This window comes from Mandrillus leucophaeus, unplaced genomic scaffold (genome assembly GCF_000951045.1).
Source record: "Mandrillus leucophaeus isolate KB7577 unplaced genomic scaffold, Mleu.le_1.0 Scaffold623, whole genome shotgun sequence".
Taxonomy (NCBI): Eukaryota; Metazoa; Chordata; class Mammalia; order Primates; family Cercopithecidae; genus Mandrillus; species Mandrillus leucophaeus.
In genome coordinates, this window is record NW_012106731.1 from 1,315,877 (window position 1) to 1,331,545 (window position 15,669).

The window sequence follows — 15,669 nt, forward strand, 5'->3', positions numbered from 1 at the left end:
AAGCCCTATCTCTACTAAAAATACAAAAATTAGCTGGGCATGGTGGTGCGCGCCTGCAGTCCCAGCTACTCAGGAGGCTGAGGCAAGAGAATCACTTGAAACCGGGAGGTGGAGGTTTAAGTGAGCCGAGATCGTGCCACTGCACCCCAGCCTGGGTGACAAAGTAAGACTCTGTCTCAAAATAATTAATAATAATAAATTTTGGATTTCTATAATTTAAATAAAATGAATATAGTTATTAAGAAGAATGGATAAGTATCTAAAATGAGTGATTTTTTTAAAAAGTTACATGACAGAAGATACATATAATGAACTGTCATGTAGCACATTGTCATTTAAATATATACATTTGTATGTAAAATATGCAAATCTGAAGGAATAGACACCAGACTTAACCAGTCTTTTGGAAAATGGATTATTATTTTAGGGGACTTTCACATTCTGTGTTTTCAGGTTGGTAAATAGTTATAATAGTTTTACTATCATAATGTGTCATTTGTTAACATTTTTAAGAATGTTTCAGATGAAATAGAGTTGAAAACAAAAACGAGTTAATTTAACATATCAGTTAGAATGTGACTACTAGACTCTATAGGTTAAAAGTGTAGGCTCTGAGGCCGGGCGCAGTGGCTCAAGCCTGTAATCCCAGCACTTTGGGAGGCCGAGATGGGCGGATCACGAGGTCAGGAGATCGAGACCATCCTGGCTAACAGGGTGAAACCCCGTCTCTACTAAAAAATACAAAAAACTAGCCGGGCGACGTGACGGGCGCCTGTAGTCCCAGCTACTCGGGAGGCTGAGGCAGGAGAATGGCGTGAACCCGGGAGGCGGAGCTTGCAGTGAGCCAAGATCGCGCCACTGCACTCCAGTCTGGGAGACAAGCAAGACCCCATCTCAAAAAAAAAAAAAAAAAAGTGTAGGCTCTGAAATCAGGCAGCCTAGCTTTGCTTCTTAGGTTGTACTTTCTACCTGTATGACCATAGGTGCATTACTTTCCAACTCTCAGTTTCCTCACCTCTAAAATTGGAATAATAATCCCTACTTCATAGAACTGTCGTAAAAGAAGAAGAAACCCAAAGAAATATCTTAGAGCAATACTTGCCATAGTAATCACACAACAAAAGTTCAATCTCATTATTTTGAATGAGGATGATGGTGGTAACGGTGATGTGATGGAAGTGGTGGCAGTGGTGGTGATATGATGGAAGGTAGTGGTGATGGCTAAACAGATTTTTCTTTTAAGATTTTAAACTATTAAACTGTAGAAATGCTACTACTATTCCTTCTGCTCTTCAACTACTAGATCTCTCTTCATCTTCCCCATGTTTTTCTCCTAAGACCTCCTATAGGTCTTAGGAGAACTTTAGGAAAACCTAAGACCTAGGTTTTTCTCCTAAGACAATAACCAAACTTCTAAACTGTCTTTATTTTCATTCTGGCAGGTTGTGAAGACTTTATTAGCTTTGTGTTTGAATTTGGAAAGAGTTTATGTTCTATGCACCTGACTGAAGATGAAATTGCATTATTTTCTGCGTTCGTACTGATGTCAGCAGGTAAGATAACCAAATAAAAATAAAAATAGTTTTAGAATTGTCTAAGATAAAGAATTTTTACAAGGTCCATACGTTTAATAGCTGTAAAATATTTGGGAGCTACTAAGAGAGGTCTCCACCCTTATTAAATTGGATTTTAAGTCTTCAAATAACACCCTCTCTTCTCCACCCCCCAACACAAATATATATTCTTTTAAGAAAACCTCATGCCTTTCAGATAAAATGTAAAGAAATGAGAATTGAATAAAATCCAGTCCAGAATTAACCTCCTGATACCAAGAGAAATGCTGTAGTAGAATAGGGTTGCCTTTCTTAACACCAGTCTCCAGGATAACGTGATTTTTTTTTTTTTTTTTTACGGATTCTCGCTCTGTCGCCCAGGCTGGAGTGCAGTGGCCGGATCTCAGCTCACTGCAAGCTCCGCCTCCCGGGTTTGCCATTCTCCTGCCTCAGCCTCCTGAGTAGCTGGGACTACAGGCACCCGCCACCTCGACCGGCTAGTTTTTTGTATTTTTTTAGTAGAGACGGGGTTTCACTGGGTTAGCCAGGATGGTCTCGATCTCCTGACCTCGTGATCCGCCCATCTCGGCCTCCCAAAGTGCTGGGATTACAGGCTTGAGCCACCGCGCCCGGCCGATAACGTGATTTTTAAGACATCCTATTTTTCGTTAAAATCCATTTAGATGTCATCCACTAGATTATCTGAATTTAATCTGTGTTTTCAACCAGTACAGCATGTTTGGAGATCATCTCTTTGCTAAGTTACTACCTTCTATTTGGAAAACTTACACATAAAAACTGTATCCTAAATTAACCACCCTTAAGTCACTTGGAATTCTTTTTTTTTTTTTTTTGAGACGGAGTCTCGCTCTGTCACCCAGGCTGGAGTGCAGTGGCGTGATCTCCACTCACTGGAAACTCCGCCTCCCGGGTACACGCCATTCTCATGTTTCAGCCTCCCGTATAGCTGGGACTACAGGCGCCCGCCACCATGCCAGGCTAATTTTTGTATTTTTAGTAGAGATGGGGTTTCACCGTGTTAGCCAGGATGGTCTCAATCTCCTGATCTCGTGATCCACCCGTTTCGGCCTCCCAAAGTGCTGGGATTACAGGCGAGAGCCACCGTGCCCGGCCTGTCACTTGGAATTCTATTGACAATTTTAGTTGACAAAGATTACTAGAAAACTTTTGTATTTTTCAGAAAAGCTAGCAGGATTGATAATGAATATTTCATTCCGAAGTATGATTATTAGAACGTCCCGAGGGGCCATGATGGTTTCATTTGCATTCATATGAGTATGGCCTCATATTTAATTGTTTATCCTTTGGAAGGGAAGGATCCTTCCTTTATGTATTGGTAAAATGGAAAGGTTTAACACCCTGTTTTGTGACTTCCTTAGATCACTTTTCATTCCATTAGGAGAAATTTTGAAAGAGGAGTGAAACTGACCTCTGAGTCTCTAAATATTCATTGTGATATAATTATCTGTATCAAAAGCATCCGGAGAAGGGGGATCTTGACACCATCTCGGAGGAATGCTAAAGAATATCATTTTTTTATGTTTAGATCGCTCATGGCTGCAAGAAAAGGTAAAAATTGAAAAACTGCAACAGAAAATTCAGCTAGCTCTTCAACACGTCCTACAGAAGAATCACCGAGAAGATGGAATACTAACAAAGGTGAGTGCCAAAGGCTTCTGGTTGGCATGGCCTGAACTATCCCTTGGCACAAATCATGCTGCCAGTATGGTCATGTAAGTCATACGACCAATTCCCAAAAGTATCAGAAAGCAACAGGCTACCAAAAAGAAATAAATTTCCATTTCAGTAAAATTCTGTTGAGCCAAAACTCATTATTCAGTCTAAATTATACTTCTTATCATTGATTACAAAGTGTCCTGCAACAATAAGGCAATATAGGAAAAAAAGTTACATTCTAGAAATTCTCTTCCATCAAAGTTGGACATAAAGCAGAGTTAATATTCTGCACTGACATAAATTAGAAAAGTAATCTTTGAATTTATTTATTTTTTAGAGATAGGGTCTCACTCTGTCTCCCAGGCAGGAGTGAAGTGGCCCAATCCTAGCTCTATGCAACCTTGAACTTCTGGGCTCAAAAGATCCTCCTGTCTCAGTCTCCTGACTAGTTGAGACTACAGGCGTATGTGCTACCACACTTGGCTAATTTATTTATTATTTTTTGTAGAGATGGGTATCTCACTATGTTGCCCAGGCTGGTCTCGAACTCCTGGCCTCAAGCAGTCTTCCCTCCTCCACCTCCCATAGAGCTGAGATTATAGGAGTGAACCACTGTGCCCAGCCTATAATCTTTGAATTTAGAAAGAAGTTATAAAGGACTAAAAGACTTAATCAGAATGACCATATATACTAATATTAGTTCCACTTCCATTAAATTCATTAGTCATCAACAGTAAATGACTTCTGCATTTTTGTCAATTTCCCATCACTACTCTGTATTCAAAGCATAAGGTTGCATTTTTACCTATCATTATCTTTCACAATAAAAATATGATTGTAATGCCATTTTTTTAAATGTGCTAATATCCGTCAGTGCCACTGCTAGTAGTATGTATTTGGTCTTAGAAAAATCAGCCCTGTTCTTTCTTATGTATTTTATTGTGTGAGATGATGTGAGAGGTTTTTGGTTTTGTTTTCTTGTTTATTTGTTTGCTTGGTTTTTTTTTTTTTCTCCTTTATAGTTATGTTAGATCAGAAAGGGATAACTGGGGGTTAATTGCTGTTTTTGCTTTTGATTTCGCACCTGTTAGGTCAGAAAAGGGTAACTGGGGATTAATTGCTGTTTTGCTTTTGATTTTGCACCTGTTAAATGAGGACATGGGGCAGGAATGAGAAGTGGAAGGGAAGAGCCCTGTCAGGAGCTTCACTCTCTTCTCCATCTTTTTGCCCAAATGCAACGGTACCATTATGATCTCTGATTATAAACAGCACTTAACATGTAGACAAGATCTGGTGAAAACATTTCCTAGAGAAGGTTATTCTGGGTGAAAATAATAAGCAGTTTGCCTTTGTGAGGTGCTGTGGAATCTGAAAGTAATTTTGCAAATTGTGTCATTACCCTCAGCTGGTAAATGGTCAATGCTGGGACCTCCATCCAGGTCTTCTGACTCGATTATTTTGCTCAGACCCAGCATTGCTTTATTACAGGCAAAACTTCTTATCGAAAAGAAACTTGTAGTTATCGGAGTTGACTAGTGCCAGTTCTGCATAAAATGTGTAGAGTATGCCATCATCTCTGGTTGCAGTGCCCTCACTATCCACCCACTACTGCCCTTCACCTGCTTCTCTATCACCAGACATCTTCTTTTTGCACAGTGGTAAAGGGCAGGGTTCCAGCAAGTAGAGAGAAGGCATCTTGGAGTAGAAGGAGAAGTCAAGAGCCTTGGGTTCTGTATTAGTCTGCTGCTGACAAGCTGTGCCAACTTTTGCTTATGAACATCTTTTCTAGTTATTAAATTATTCATCTTGAAAATCATATTTAATGTATACTTGGCATTCTATGACATGACTATATCATCATTTATTTACTTATTTATTTATTTATTTATTTTAAGAGACAGAGTCTCACTCTGTCACCCAAGCTGGAGTGCAGTGGCGCAATCTTGGCTCACTGAAACTTCTACCTCCCGGGTTCTAGCAATTCTCCTGCCTCAGCCTCCTGAGTAGCTGGGATTACAGGCGCACACTGCCATGCCTGGCTAATTTTTTTTTCAGTAGAGACGGAGTTTTGCCGTGTTGCCCAGGCTAGTCTCGAACTCCTGAGCTCAGGCAATCCACCTGCCTCAGCCTCCAAAAATGCTAGAATTACAGGTGTGAGCCACCGCGCCCAGCCATCATTTATTTTTACCAATCCTCTGCTACAAGATGTTTAAGTTGCTTTAAGGGTGTTTCACCATTATAAACAATGTCATAAAGATCATTCAGATTCCCTGATCTCTGATGCTAATACCTGTTCTTGCCTGACAGTGTGTCCTTTCTTCCACTTACAGTTAATATGCAAGGTGTCTACATTAAGAGCCTTATGTGGACGACATACAGAAAAGCTAATGGCATTTAAAGCAATATACCCAGACATTGTGCGACTTCATTTTCCTCCATTATACAAGGAGTTGTTCACTTCAGAATTTGAGCCAGCAATGCAAATTGATGGGTAAATGTTATCACCTAAGCACTTCTAGAATGTCTGAAGTACAAACATGAAAAACAAACAAAAAAATTAACCGAGACACTTTATATGGCCCTGCACAGACCTGGAGCGCCACACACTGCACATCTTTTGGTGATCGGGGTCAGGCAAAGGAGGGGAAACAATGAAAACAAATAAAAGTTGAACTTGTTTTTCTCATGCATATGATTTCCATTATGCCTACAGATATGGACCCTTTTTCTGTCTTGACTTCTTGATCGTTGACCTCTGTTTACAACAGAAGGAGGGTACTAAAGTTGGAGGATTTCCTTTTCTTGTAGCTCACTGCCCACAGACTTTCTACAGAGTCAGCAATCTGTCAGTAACAACAGAGAGTCCAGCAATAATCGGTGACTGGTGTGCATAGCGGAGGTTGCGGCATTACTTTGCACAACTGGTTCTTTGTTTCATGAAGGAAGTTTTTATTTTTTCACCGATTATTGCCAGTCCGCAGGATGGCATGAAAAGGGTCCATAGTAGTAGCAACAATAGCATTATAATATATTACAGGGTAAATGGGCATGAAGACTATATATAGCTAAAAGAGATATTGTTTATATATTGTTTTAAGTAATATAAAATGTAGTTACTGGTGTAGCTTTTCCTGTTGAATTGATAAGGCACTTTCATTTTGCACCTTTTTCTTTAAATTAAATGCTAGCGTGTTCACTGTCGTGTCGCATGTGCACCAGAAACACAAGTTTAACTGAGAAGGCTTGGAAGGTACGTCGGGAGGTATTTATGCTGCTGTTTACAAAATTACTTTTAAAAGACTGGCTGGTCATATCTAGAAATCACCACGTTGGATTTTTTTTTTTTAACATGTGAATTTGGAATGAGAAACGGAACTCTCCCTAAATTATACTTTGCTTTTTGGTAAGTTTAAGGATAGATGTGTTTATGCTTCATACAAAGTTGAATGATTGATTGGCACGGTGGACGTATACCATCATGCTCTTTTTTTGTTTTGTTTTGTTTTGTTTTTAAAGCTTTTTAAAATGCCACCTCATGGAGGCAAGGGAGGGGAAGCTCATTTTACACAATTCGGTAGTTAAATATGGACTCGGTCTCAACTTGGAATTCTTATGCTTTGAGAACAAATCAATAACCAGAATATTTATTGGAATCTAGCTTTTATTATAAGAAGGACCCAAAGATTATATCTCGAGCAAACGCACACTCCCCATGTGAGGACATGAAGCATTTACTCTGTGAATGTTTAAATGTTCTTGGTATAATCTAGGAACCCTATGAGTTTATCTCAAAGTGAACTGATTCTAGATTTGTTGTCAATAGATGCTATATGTTGCTCTTCATATTTGAAAAACGATGGATAGGAGGGTGAGGGAAGCATACAACGTTGAACCAGTTTCTCTTATTTAAATATTAAATACTTTAAGCCTTTAAAGTGAAGTTGATGCTAGCTGCAAACATTTACTCTTGTATTTATCTTCACTAGGAAACTGTGGACTGTAATTTATTTTATTAAATATTTAGAAGATTATTTGGCTTGTGTGTTCAGGTGAGAAATACTGAGTTGTTTTTGTTTAATTTCATGGTTTTTTTTTTTTTTTATATAATCCCTAGTAGGGGAAGGGGAAAGGAACAGCCTGAAAACAGGTGTGCATATTTTAAAAACAAGTGACCTTTTGGGAATGTAGGCATTTAGACGATGATTTTAGTCGCACTAGGGGTGGGATTCAAACTACTGGTCAAAGACCATTTTGTACAGAAAAGGGAACATCTCCGATGGGTGTTAAGGTAGGAGTTTCCACACAGCCCTTTATGTCTGAGAAATAGTCTCCTCTGCCATTGGGGTCCCTGTGGAATCTTCTACAGGAACTGCAGCTCTTCACGTCATGCTGGGTTACCAGCATGGGCTTCCCAGAGCACTTCACTCTGTTTCTAACTCCACTGACTTTTCTGACTTGTTTCCTGAGGGACTTGGAAAAGGGGAAGGTATTATTCACACAGATGTGTGTATGAAGCCTAAATAACATCCAACTTTTTTTTCAAAAACATAGTAAGAGTTTAACCATAAATAGAAGATAAGAGTAATATTCCTTTAAATTTCTTACAGGCATGTAAAATTTTATGTGTTTATAGAGAGATGCTAACTGTCAGCATATAGTATTTATATTGGGGCAAGAAGGGTTAAATCAAATCTTTAATTTAAGTAAGCATAGTTCCTTTAAAGATCAATAGTATTTATACTCTGAAAAGAGTACCAAGCTTAGTTCAGTTATTTATTCATCCATTTTTTTTTCTATTATTTCTCCTTTGAGGGGAAATGGTGTTTTGTTTTTGTTTGAGTTTTGTTTTTTTGGTTTTTTGGTTTTGGTTTTGTTTTGTTGTCATTCAGATTCACTAAATTTGGGGATGGTTTTATTAAAGTATATTAACTTCTTTTTAACCAAAGCTTTCTGAATATGACCAGCCTCAGGTGCTAGCGCATTAAAGAGCAACTAAACCTAATTCCAGTGTCCATTTGTGAAATAATAAAAGCTAATTAAATTTCTCTAAGGGTGAGAGAGAACATAATGTTGAACTTAAAAGAAATTCCTTTTCCCAGAAAGGATTCTGCATGTAGCTACAAACAAACAAACTCATGCTCTAACCTCAGTAATAGTCATGCCATGGTGACATTGCTTTTATGGTAAACCAAGATAGGTAATATGATGCTTCTTCCTAGGTGTTTCTGAAAGGAAAGCAGGGGTGGAGCTTAAGAGCCAAGTCCACTGATTGACATAGTGGAATGGAATAGTAGACAGAGACATGCTCCGTGAAACAAGAAAACAACTGACCACTCTTTGGATCGAAGTTGGGATCTGATGTTAAACAATAAATTCAGTTTAAAAAAAAAATATGGAGCTCAGAAAAGGATGTGAAAAACTTTGTATTTTCCTTTCTTCATTATTATAAAAACACCTATGTGACCTATAAAATACTTGGGTGATAGCAGAACAATTATCCTAAATAGTTCTTATAATTAAAGTTTCCTAAATTTCAATCTCCAATATTTTAAGGATTAGAACCACATCAGTGTCAGCCCCGCTGCTATAATGCCTTTATACAATTTTTTTTACATAAGGCAAATAAGGCTTTTGTACAAAGCCTGAATACCTTCTGTTCCACTGGTGTCCAAATGGTTATTATATTGTGAAAAACCTGGCCTTGGTCACAATGCAAACAAAAGTACAGATGAAAGTGCTTTTTGGACAGTTTGCAAATTGTGTTAAAGCTATGGATTTTTTTAAAAGTGTTCAGCATCTTAATTTGTATTAAAGCTTTGGATTTTTTTTTAAAGTCTTCAGCATCCTAATTCACCCTTTCTAACTTAAGAAAAACGTGACTTAAGACACTGCTTCTAAGTTTGGTTGTTCTTTATAGTGTGGATACCCAGTTATCTGTGAGCATATGGGGGTGGGCTGAGAGTCAGGTGAGGAAGGAGTGTGTGTGTGTGTGTGTGTGTGTGTGTGTGTGTGTGTGTGTGTGAGATTTGCATGTGTATGATGTGTGTGCGTCGGACCGCTTCTAGGCTACTAAGTGTCAATGGAAAAGAAAATGTATTCAAAATACTTAAATCAAAACTAGAAGATGGGGAAAAAAAAAGATTTATTCTATACAAAGCCTTGTCTGGACCACTTTAGAGAGACTTCTATTTTTTTAACCCTTCTATAAATATTTGATGGCACTTGAAATATTCCTGCAATAAAATGTGATTTGTGTAAAGAAAAAAAGATTTTGTAATGTGAAACAAAGAAAGAAAGTAATGTAATTTTCTAAAAAAAAAAATACAAACAAACAAACTTTGTATTATTTTCTTGATGGAATTTGTCTATCTGTCTTTGGAAAACTTTTTATTTCATTGAATGTGCCATAGTAGAAATGTGTGTTTTTAGTTTTAGACTAAGGAATAGCTAGCTGTTGTGTTCCGACATTCCAAAATGCAAAACCTAGTAGTATCTTTCATGAAAAGGTTTAAGTAGTATGTAAGCTTTTCTCATTGTTGCTTTTTTGCACATGTTCTTCATTCCTCTCTAGTGCAATATGTACATAGAGCACTTGCGGGTGTACCTTGATCCCTCAGGGAAAAATACATATTTGTACAGTTTTTTGGGGTTTTTGTTTTTTGGGTTTTTTTTTGTTTTGTTTTGCCTTTTGTTTTTGGCTAAGGAATGTCGATCGAATCACTTCTTATTGTTGAGGGGCAGCCAGATAATAATCCTAAAGCCACTGTTTCAAACATTGATTGTTTAAATCATATGTCCTTCCAATGCTATTATTTTAAGATAATAATAAAAAGTTATTTTCTGACAGTTCTTTGTGCTGATTGGTGAAAAACAAGGGTAAATAAGCACCTTATAATTGACTTACTGTGAATGACAATCCATCTTGATATCAACGATAGAAGCCCTATCATTTTGGAGTTGGGGTTAAGAGTCAGAAACAATGTGCTCAGGGATCTCCTAAAACTCTTAAAACAGGGTGGCCAGTACTACTGGGACAAATTGTGTTTTTTATTATTAATAATAATGATAATAATACTATCCCTCCAAGGCACAAGTGAACTATATAGAACTGAGTGTATGTAAACTCTTTACTCTCGTCTCATTTTGTTGAGTTCAGAACTTGATGTGCTCTTCAGTCTTGTGTTTCAAAACACTGAATAACTTCCAAAGCAAAGTTATGCCAGTGTGTTCAAAAGATAAATTAATAGATAATGTACCAGCAAAGAGCATCATTCAAAGTATAGTCCTTGCATATTCCAGTTACCATTTCTCTAATAATTAAAATATTCATGATAAATATATATATAGCATCATATGTTAAAATCTATTTCAAATTCTACATATTAAGGATGAAAATTTTTAAAACCAGTAATAAGAGGAGAGACCTGCCTATCAGTATAGTGATATAGGTAAAAGATAAACTACAAAATACCAGCAATTAACTATTGTTTTCATGTGTTCTCCTCTAGAAGCAAACCAAAAATTCCTTCATGGAAAACAATTCTTACTTCTACATGTGTAGTTTATATCTGATGCATTACAAGAGCTAATGTTTAAAGACAAAACAAAACCTGCCTGTATGACAGCAGCACCTCGAGCCAACATTTAGTGTTACATGTTATATTTTTTTGTTATCATATTCCACATATTACTTTCCATAAAGTCAAAGAAGTTCAATGTAATTGTTGGCTCTGATTCTTCCATCTTGGGATACACATTCACAAGAAGATTTATATATTTTCTTACTATGACAGAGGAACGTAATCTGGGAAAACTTCCCATGTCTATAAGATGAAAAGGATACCTTTACCATGTTGTTTTTGATAATAAAGAATATGGAAACCAGTAGAAATCTCTCCTCTCTGTGTGTATTTGTATATGTGTGTATACACACACACGTTATTGACATTTTTACATGTGATTGCCTCTTCTTATAAAGTTATGATATAGAACCCCATGAAAACAACTTCATATTATAGATCAAGTAATGTGCCCAGAAATGCAATTGCAACAGTAAATCTTGATCTATTGGTAATAGTCTATGATACAGGTCTTCTATTCTGTACCTAAATATAATATTAGTAAAGAGGTTCAATCAGATTTTATTATAGAGACCTTCCTCTTGCTATTTATTTTTAAGAGATGAGAAGACTGACTAACAATGTCTCCACAGTGCAATTGGTTTCACTTCTGGATCTGTCTGTCTGTCTGTGTAGGTGAGATCAGTGTTGTCAGGCTCTCAGAATAATTTTTAAAAGAATCCAGAAGCCTGACTTCATACCAAGTAGCCATCCTAGATGGGCAGGGGGGATCTCCATGTTCAACCAAACCCTCAGAACTTAGAGCAATAAATACATTCAGTCATTTATGTATAAATGAATGACAGAATATTCAATCCAAATAGAAACAACCTTTTTTCAGTGATGCAACATAACATGGAGTCTTATATTGAGAAAGTGAATATGAATATTTTAAATAGATGCCTAGAAAATCTGTGTTTGCTGTTTACATTTAGTGTACTTTGCCACATTAGCAGTACCACACTTCTTTTTCTTTCATCCTTCTAAGAACTAATGAAAGATAACTTGCTATTAGCTTTGACATGCTGCACATGCCATTATGTTGTTCTCTAAGAACAACTAAATTCTCTCCAGTGTTCATGTGTGATTCCTTTTTCATCATTATTACTTTAATGTGGATGAATACTATTTCTAGGAACTTGTCACTGAACAGATTGCATATGTAAATGCAGATAATTCTTCAGCAATATAGTGAAAATGATTTCACAAAAAAAAAAAAAAAATCCATATGTACTGTATACATCTTCCTGAATCCAAAATTCTCTTGTTATCCACACAGTCTGAAATCTCATATTAAACAGTGGTAAATTTTTAAACATTAGGACATTAGCTGGCTGCTTCTATAAATGTACCTGTACTGTCTGCCTGCTCCTTTTGTGGAGATGTGTTTTTGTATTGGATGTTTGGGCCAATGGGAGGCTTCAAGCTACAACATATTTTCCCAGTTTAAATAATATTTAACATATGACAAACCCCAGACAAGGCTTTTAATATGTATAAAGAACTGCAGTGTTAGGTGGTTTATTTGCAAACCGTTTTCAATGTTGTCCATTTTTATGGCACCTTTAACAATATTCTTGTTTCCAAAGTACAAAAAAAATAGGTTAAATAATCTAGCCATAACTGAATGTCAAGCAATAAAACAAATGACTTTTGTGCATAGACTTAAAAAATACAAATTTTAGACATCTGCATGTAAATGCAATCTCTTGTTTACTGCTTTCTTCAACTTGAGCAATCGATTCCTTATTTACTATTAACTTAAGAACTTGTAATGGCCTGTAAACATTTTCTCTCTTACTCTTCTTTCAAATTTACCTGTCCCTGCTTTTGAGTCATAATATTTAATGTTGTTCTGCACATCTCTATACAGTTAACTTTTTGGCTTTCATTCTGTATAGATAAGAAAATGTTATATTATAAACAGCCTACTCAGTGCAAATATTTATCTGTTTATCAAATCCACAATATGCTGTATAATACCAGTTTTACTATATAATCTATTTTAGACATAGCTGTTTAGAACTAGAGTGTGCTATTTTTGTGTTTTTCTGATGTGTGGTGCTAGACAAGTTACTTTTGTGAACAACAAAAAATATCCCTTTTACTCCTAGACAATACCACCTTTGGGTCTTGTTAATTTCACTGAGTATAACTATATATTTGTATATATATACATATATATATATATATCTACCTATGCCCAACTGGCAGCTGTATCAGAGTGCTGGATTTGGGACATGCTTTTCTCTTTAAATACATAATATCGTTATATAAATTATTCTAGAGTGTATTTAATTAGGATAAAATTACTTCCTTAGTATGGATATTTGACATCTATAGGGTGAATTTGTTTATAAATATGGCTATATGGAAACTTATTAGCATTTACTTTATGTTTGCTACTTGGCTTTATAGCATATCTCCTAAGCTGAAAAATAATTTGCCAGGCCTTCAAGATCCTAAAGAAACTTGTTTAATGGAGTAATATACTTTTTTTTCTTATTAAGGAATTATATTATGGGCACCTAACAGAGTTGTATTCTTAGCTCCTATTATAGATAATAGGCATTTATATAAAATATCCTAGATGGCTTGATGGCAGAATAAACCTTTCCCCTCCTACCTGAGTCATGAGAAGGATGGAGACGTCCTCTGCCAGAACATGGGCCATAAAGCAAATTCGACACGGGATGTTCTGTTTCAATATAACCTCAACCAGTTCCATGAACTGAGTGAAGGACCTTCATTTTTAAAGTTATTTAATAATGAGCTTAATTAAGCCTTTCTACGCATTCTCCCAAGATCTATTGGCATTATTACAAAGCAAAGTTTATCAAATATCTAACTAAGGATGTAGTTAACCTTATTAAATATTGATTAGAATTGTTCTGTAATATTACTGAATTTGTAAGATCTTTAGCAAAGATTTTTGAGCAATTTATAAATGTAGAGCAAATGTTTCTGTTTACTGCACTTTTTGTAATTGAAGGTGATAAATTCTCAAGCCATGATTATTGGCTTCCATGCACTGCATATTTACCCACAATTCTAGACATTTTCCATTTTTGTGGAAGAGTTGCTGTTACCTTAACTATAAATGCAATTGTGTGGTTAATGAGAGCTAATGCTAGTAGTTAACCTTTTAAAGTGGATTGGCTACAGTTGAGGGAGAAATCTCTTTTAATATAAATCACATCATTCCTTAACTGCCTCGCTTGGAAAGAGATTGAAACCTTTTTTTTTTAAAGCACCATTTAGCATCCTAAGCTTCCTGAGGGTAGAGATTGTATGTATCTCTTTGCGTCTGCACAATGGCTAGCACAGGTCAGCATTTGACAATTGTTAAATGATAACAAGTGTGCCCCAATTAAAACTTTCTTCCTGGGTTGTTTTGTGAAATTTATAAAGTAAGCCAAGCCTTATGGTTAACATTCTCTTCTACAACCAAGTATTAAAGCCACATTTAAAAAGACCACATGAAATGCTGATTCTAATTGTGTGTAGGTCTTGAGGATGAAGCACACAAATTTCACAAACCTCTGTGTGAGTAAACAAACTCAGCCTTCTGTAAATATACATGCAAGTTTGGAAACAGTAATACTGTACCTATGAATATATGGTCTGTTTTGTGTACAGTATGTAAAAACTCCTTTTCTGCCACACTAAAAATGCAAGCCATTTATGGGAATCCTAAAACTAGTACTGAACTAAAACTTTGCTAATGATCTTTATTAGAGGATCATCCAACTTTCCACTTACCTTGGGTTTTCTTTTCAATTCACTCTTACAGTAGTCTGCTTATTTCCAGCTGTTTATTTTATTGAGTCCTGAATTTAAAAAAAAAAAAATATTTTGATTCATTTTGTAAATACAAGCTGTACAAAAAAGAGAGATTTAATGTTGTCTTTTAAATACTCCAATTTTCATTCTAATATGAATGTTGTTATATTGTACTTAGAAACTGTACCTTTAATATTACATTACCTTTATTAAAAGTGCATTGAACACATCAATTTTAGATGTGCTTTATGTACTGTTATCCTATAATAAAACTTCAGCTTCTAATGGAACATTTGCCTTTTCTTCTTTTTTCTTGGTTATTGAATTGGACTGTACATAGTTTCCTAGCTTACATGTTGCCTCTAGTGAAGGGTCTAGCAGAGACTCGGTAAGTATGGTCCAGACTAGCAGCACGGCATCTCCTGCGACTTTGTTGGAACTGCAGAATCCCAAGCACGCCCCAGACCTACTAAATCAATCTGCATTTTTATAGGATCCCAGGTGATCTGTATGCACATTACAGTGTGGGAAGCACTGGTGTATAGTACAGCACTTTTTTTTGGTTTGTTTGTGACGGAGTTTCTCTTTTGTTGCCCAGACTGGAGTGCAATGGCGTGATCTCGGCTCACTGCAACCTCCACCTCCCAGGTTCAAGCAATTCTCCTGCCTCATCCTCCCAAGTAACTGGGATTACAGGCTTGCAGCAACACACCTGGCTAATTTTGTATTTTTAGTAGAGACTGGGTTTCTCCATTTGGAGGCTGGTCTCTAACTCCTGACCTCAGGTGATCCACCCACCTCGGCCTCCCAAAGTGCTGGGATTACAGGCGTGAGCCACCATTCCCGGCTTTTTTTTTTTTTTTTTTTTAGACGGAGTCTCACTCTGTCGCCAGGCTGGAGTGCAGTGGCACGATCTTGGCCCACTGTAACCTCTGCCTTCCAGGTCCAAGCGATTCTCCTGCCTCAGCCTCTCGAGTAGCTGGGACTACAGATGTGTGCCACCACACCCGGCTAAG

At 36.6% G+C, this 15,669-nt stretch overlaps 1 protein-coding gene and 1 long non-coding RNA gene across 4 annotated transcripts in view; one reads left to right on the forward strand and one right to left on the reverse strand.

Annotated features, from left to right (window-relative positions):
• Nucleotides 1-14,943, forward strand: part of RORA (RAR-related orphan receptor A) — a 150,318-nt gene extending 135,375 nt beyond the window's left edge. For all 3 annotated transcript variants that reach the window (XM_012000271.1, XM_012000270.1, XM_012000273.1), the window contains 3 exons: nt 1,443-1,553; nt 3,121-3,233; nt 5,582-14,943. In XM_012000271.1, the coding sequence (XP_011855661.1) occupies nt 1,443-1,553; nt 3,121-3,233; nt 5,582-5,746 (389 nt within the window). In that variant the 3' untranslated portion in view covers nt 5,747-14,943. The remainder of the gene's footprint in view (nt 1-1,442; nt 1,554-3,120; nt 3,234-5,581) is intronic.
• The window catches only part of LOC105554036, a 58,667-nt gene that overhangs the window by 27,829 nt on the left and 15,169 nt on the right, over nt 1-15,669 (reverse strand). Inside the window, exon 2 of the long non-coding RNA XR_001008265.1 lies at nt 14,633-14,700. This is a non-coding gene — a long non-coding RNA (uncharacterized LOC105554036). The remainder of the gene's footprint in view (nt 1-14,632; nt 14,701-15,669) is intronic.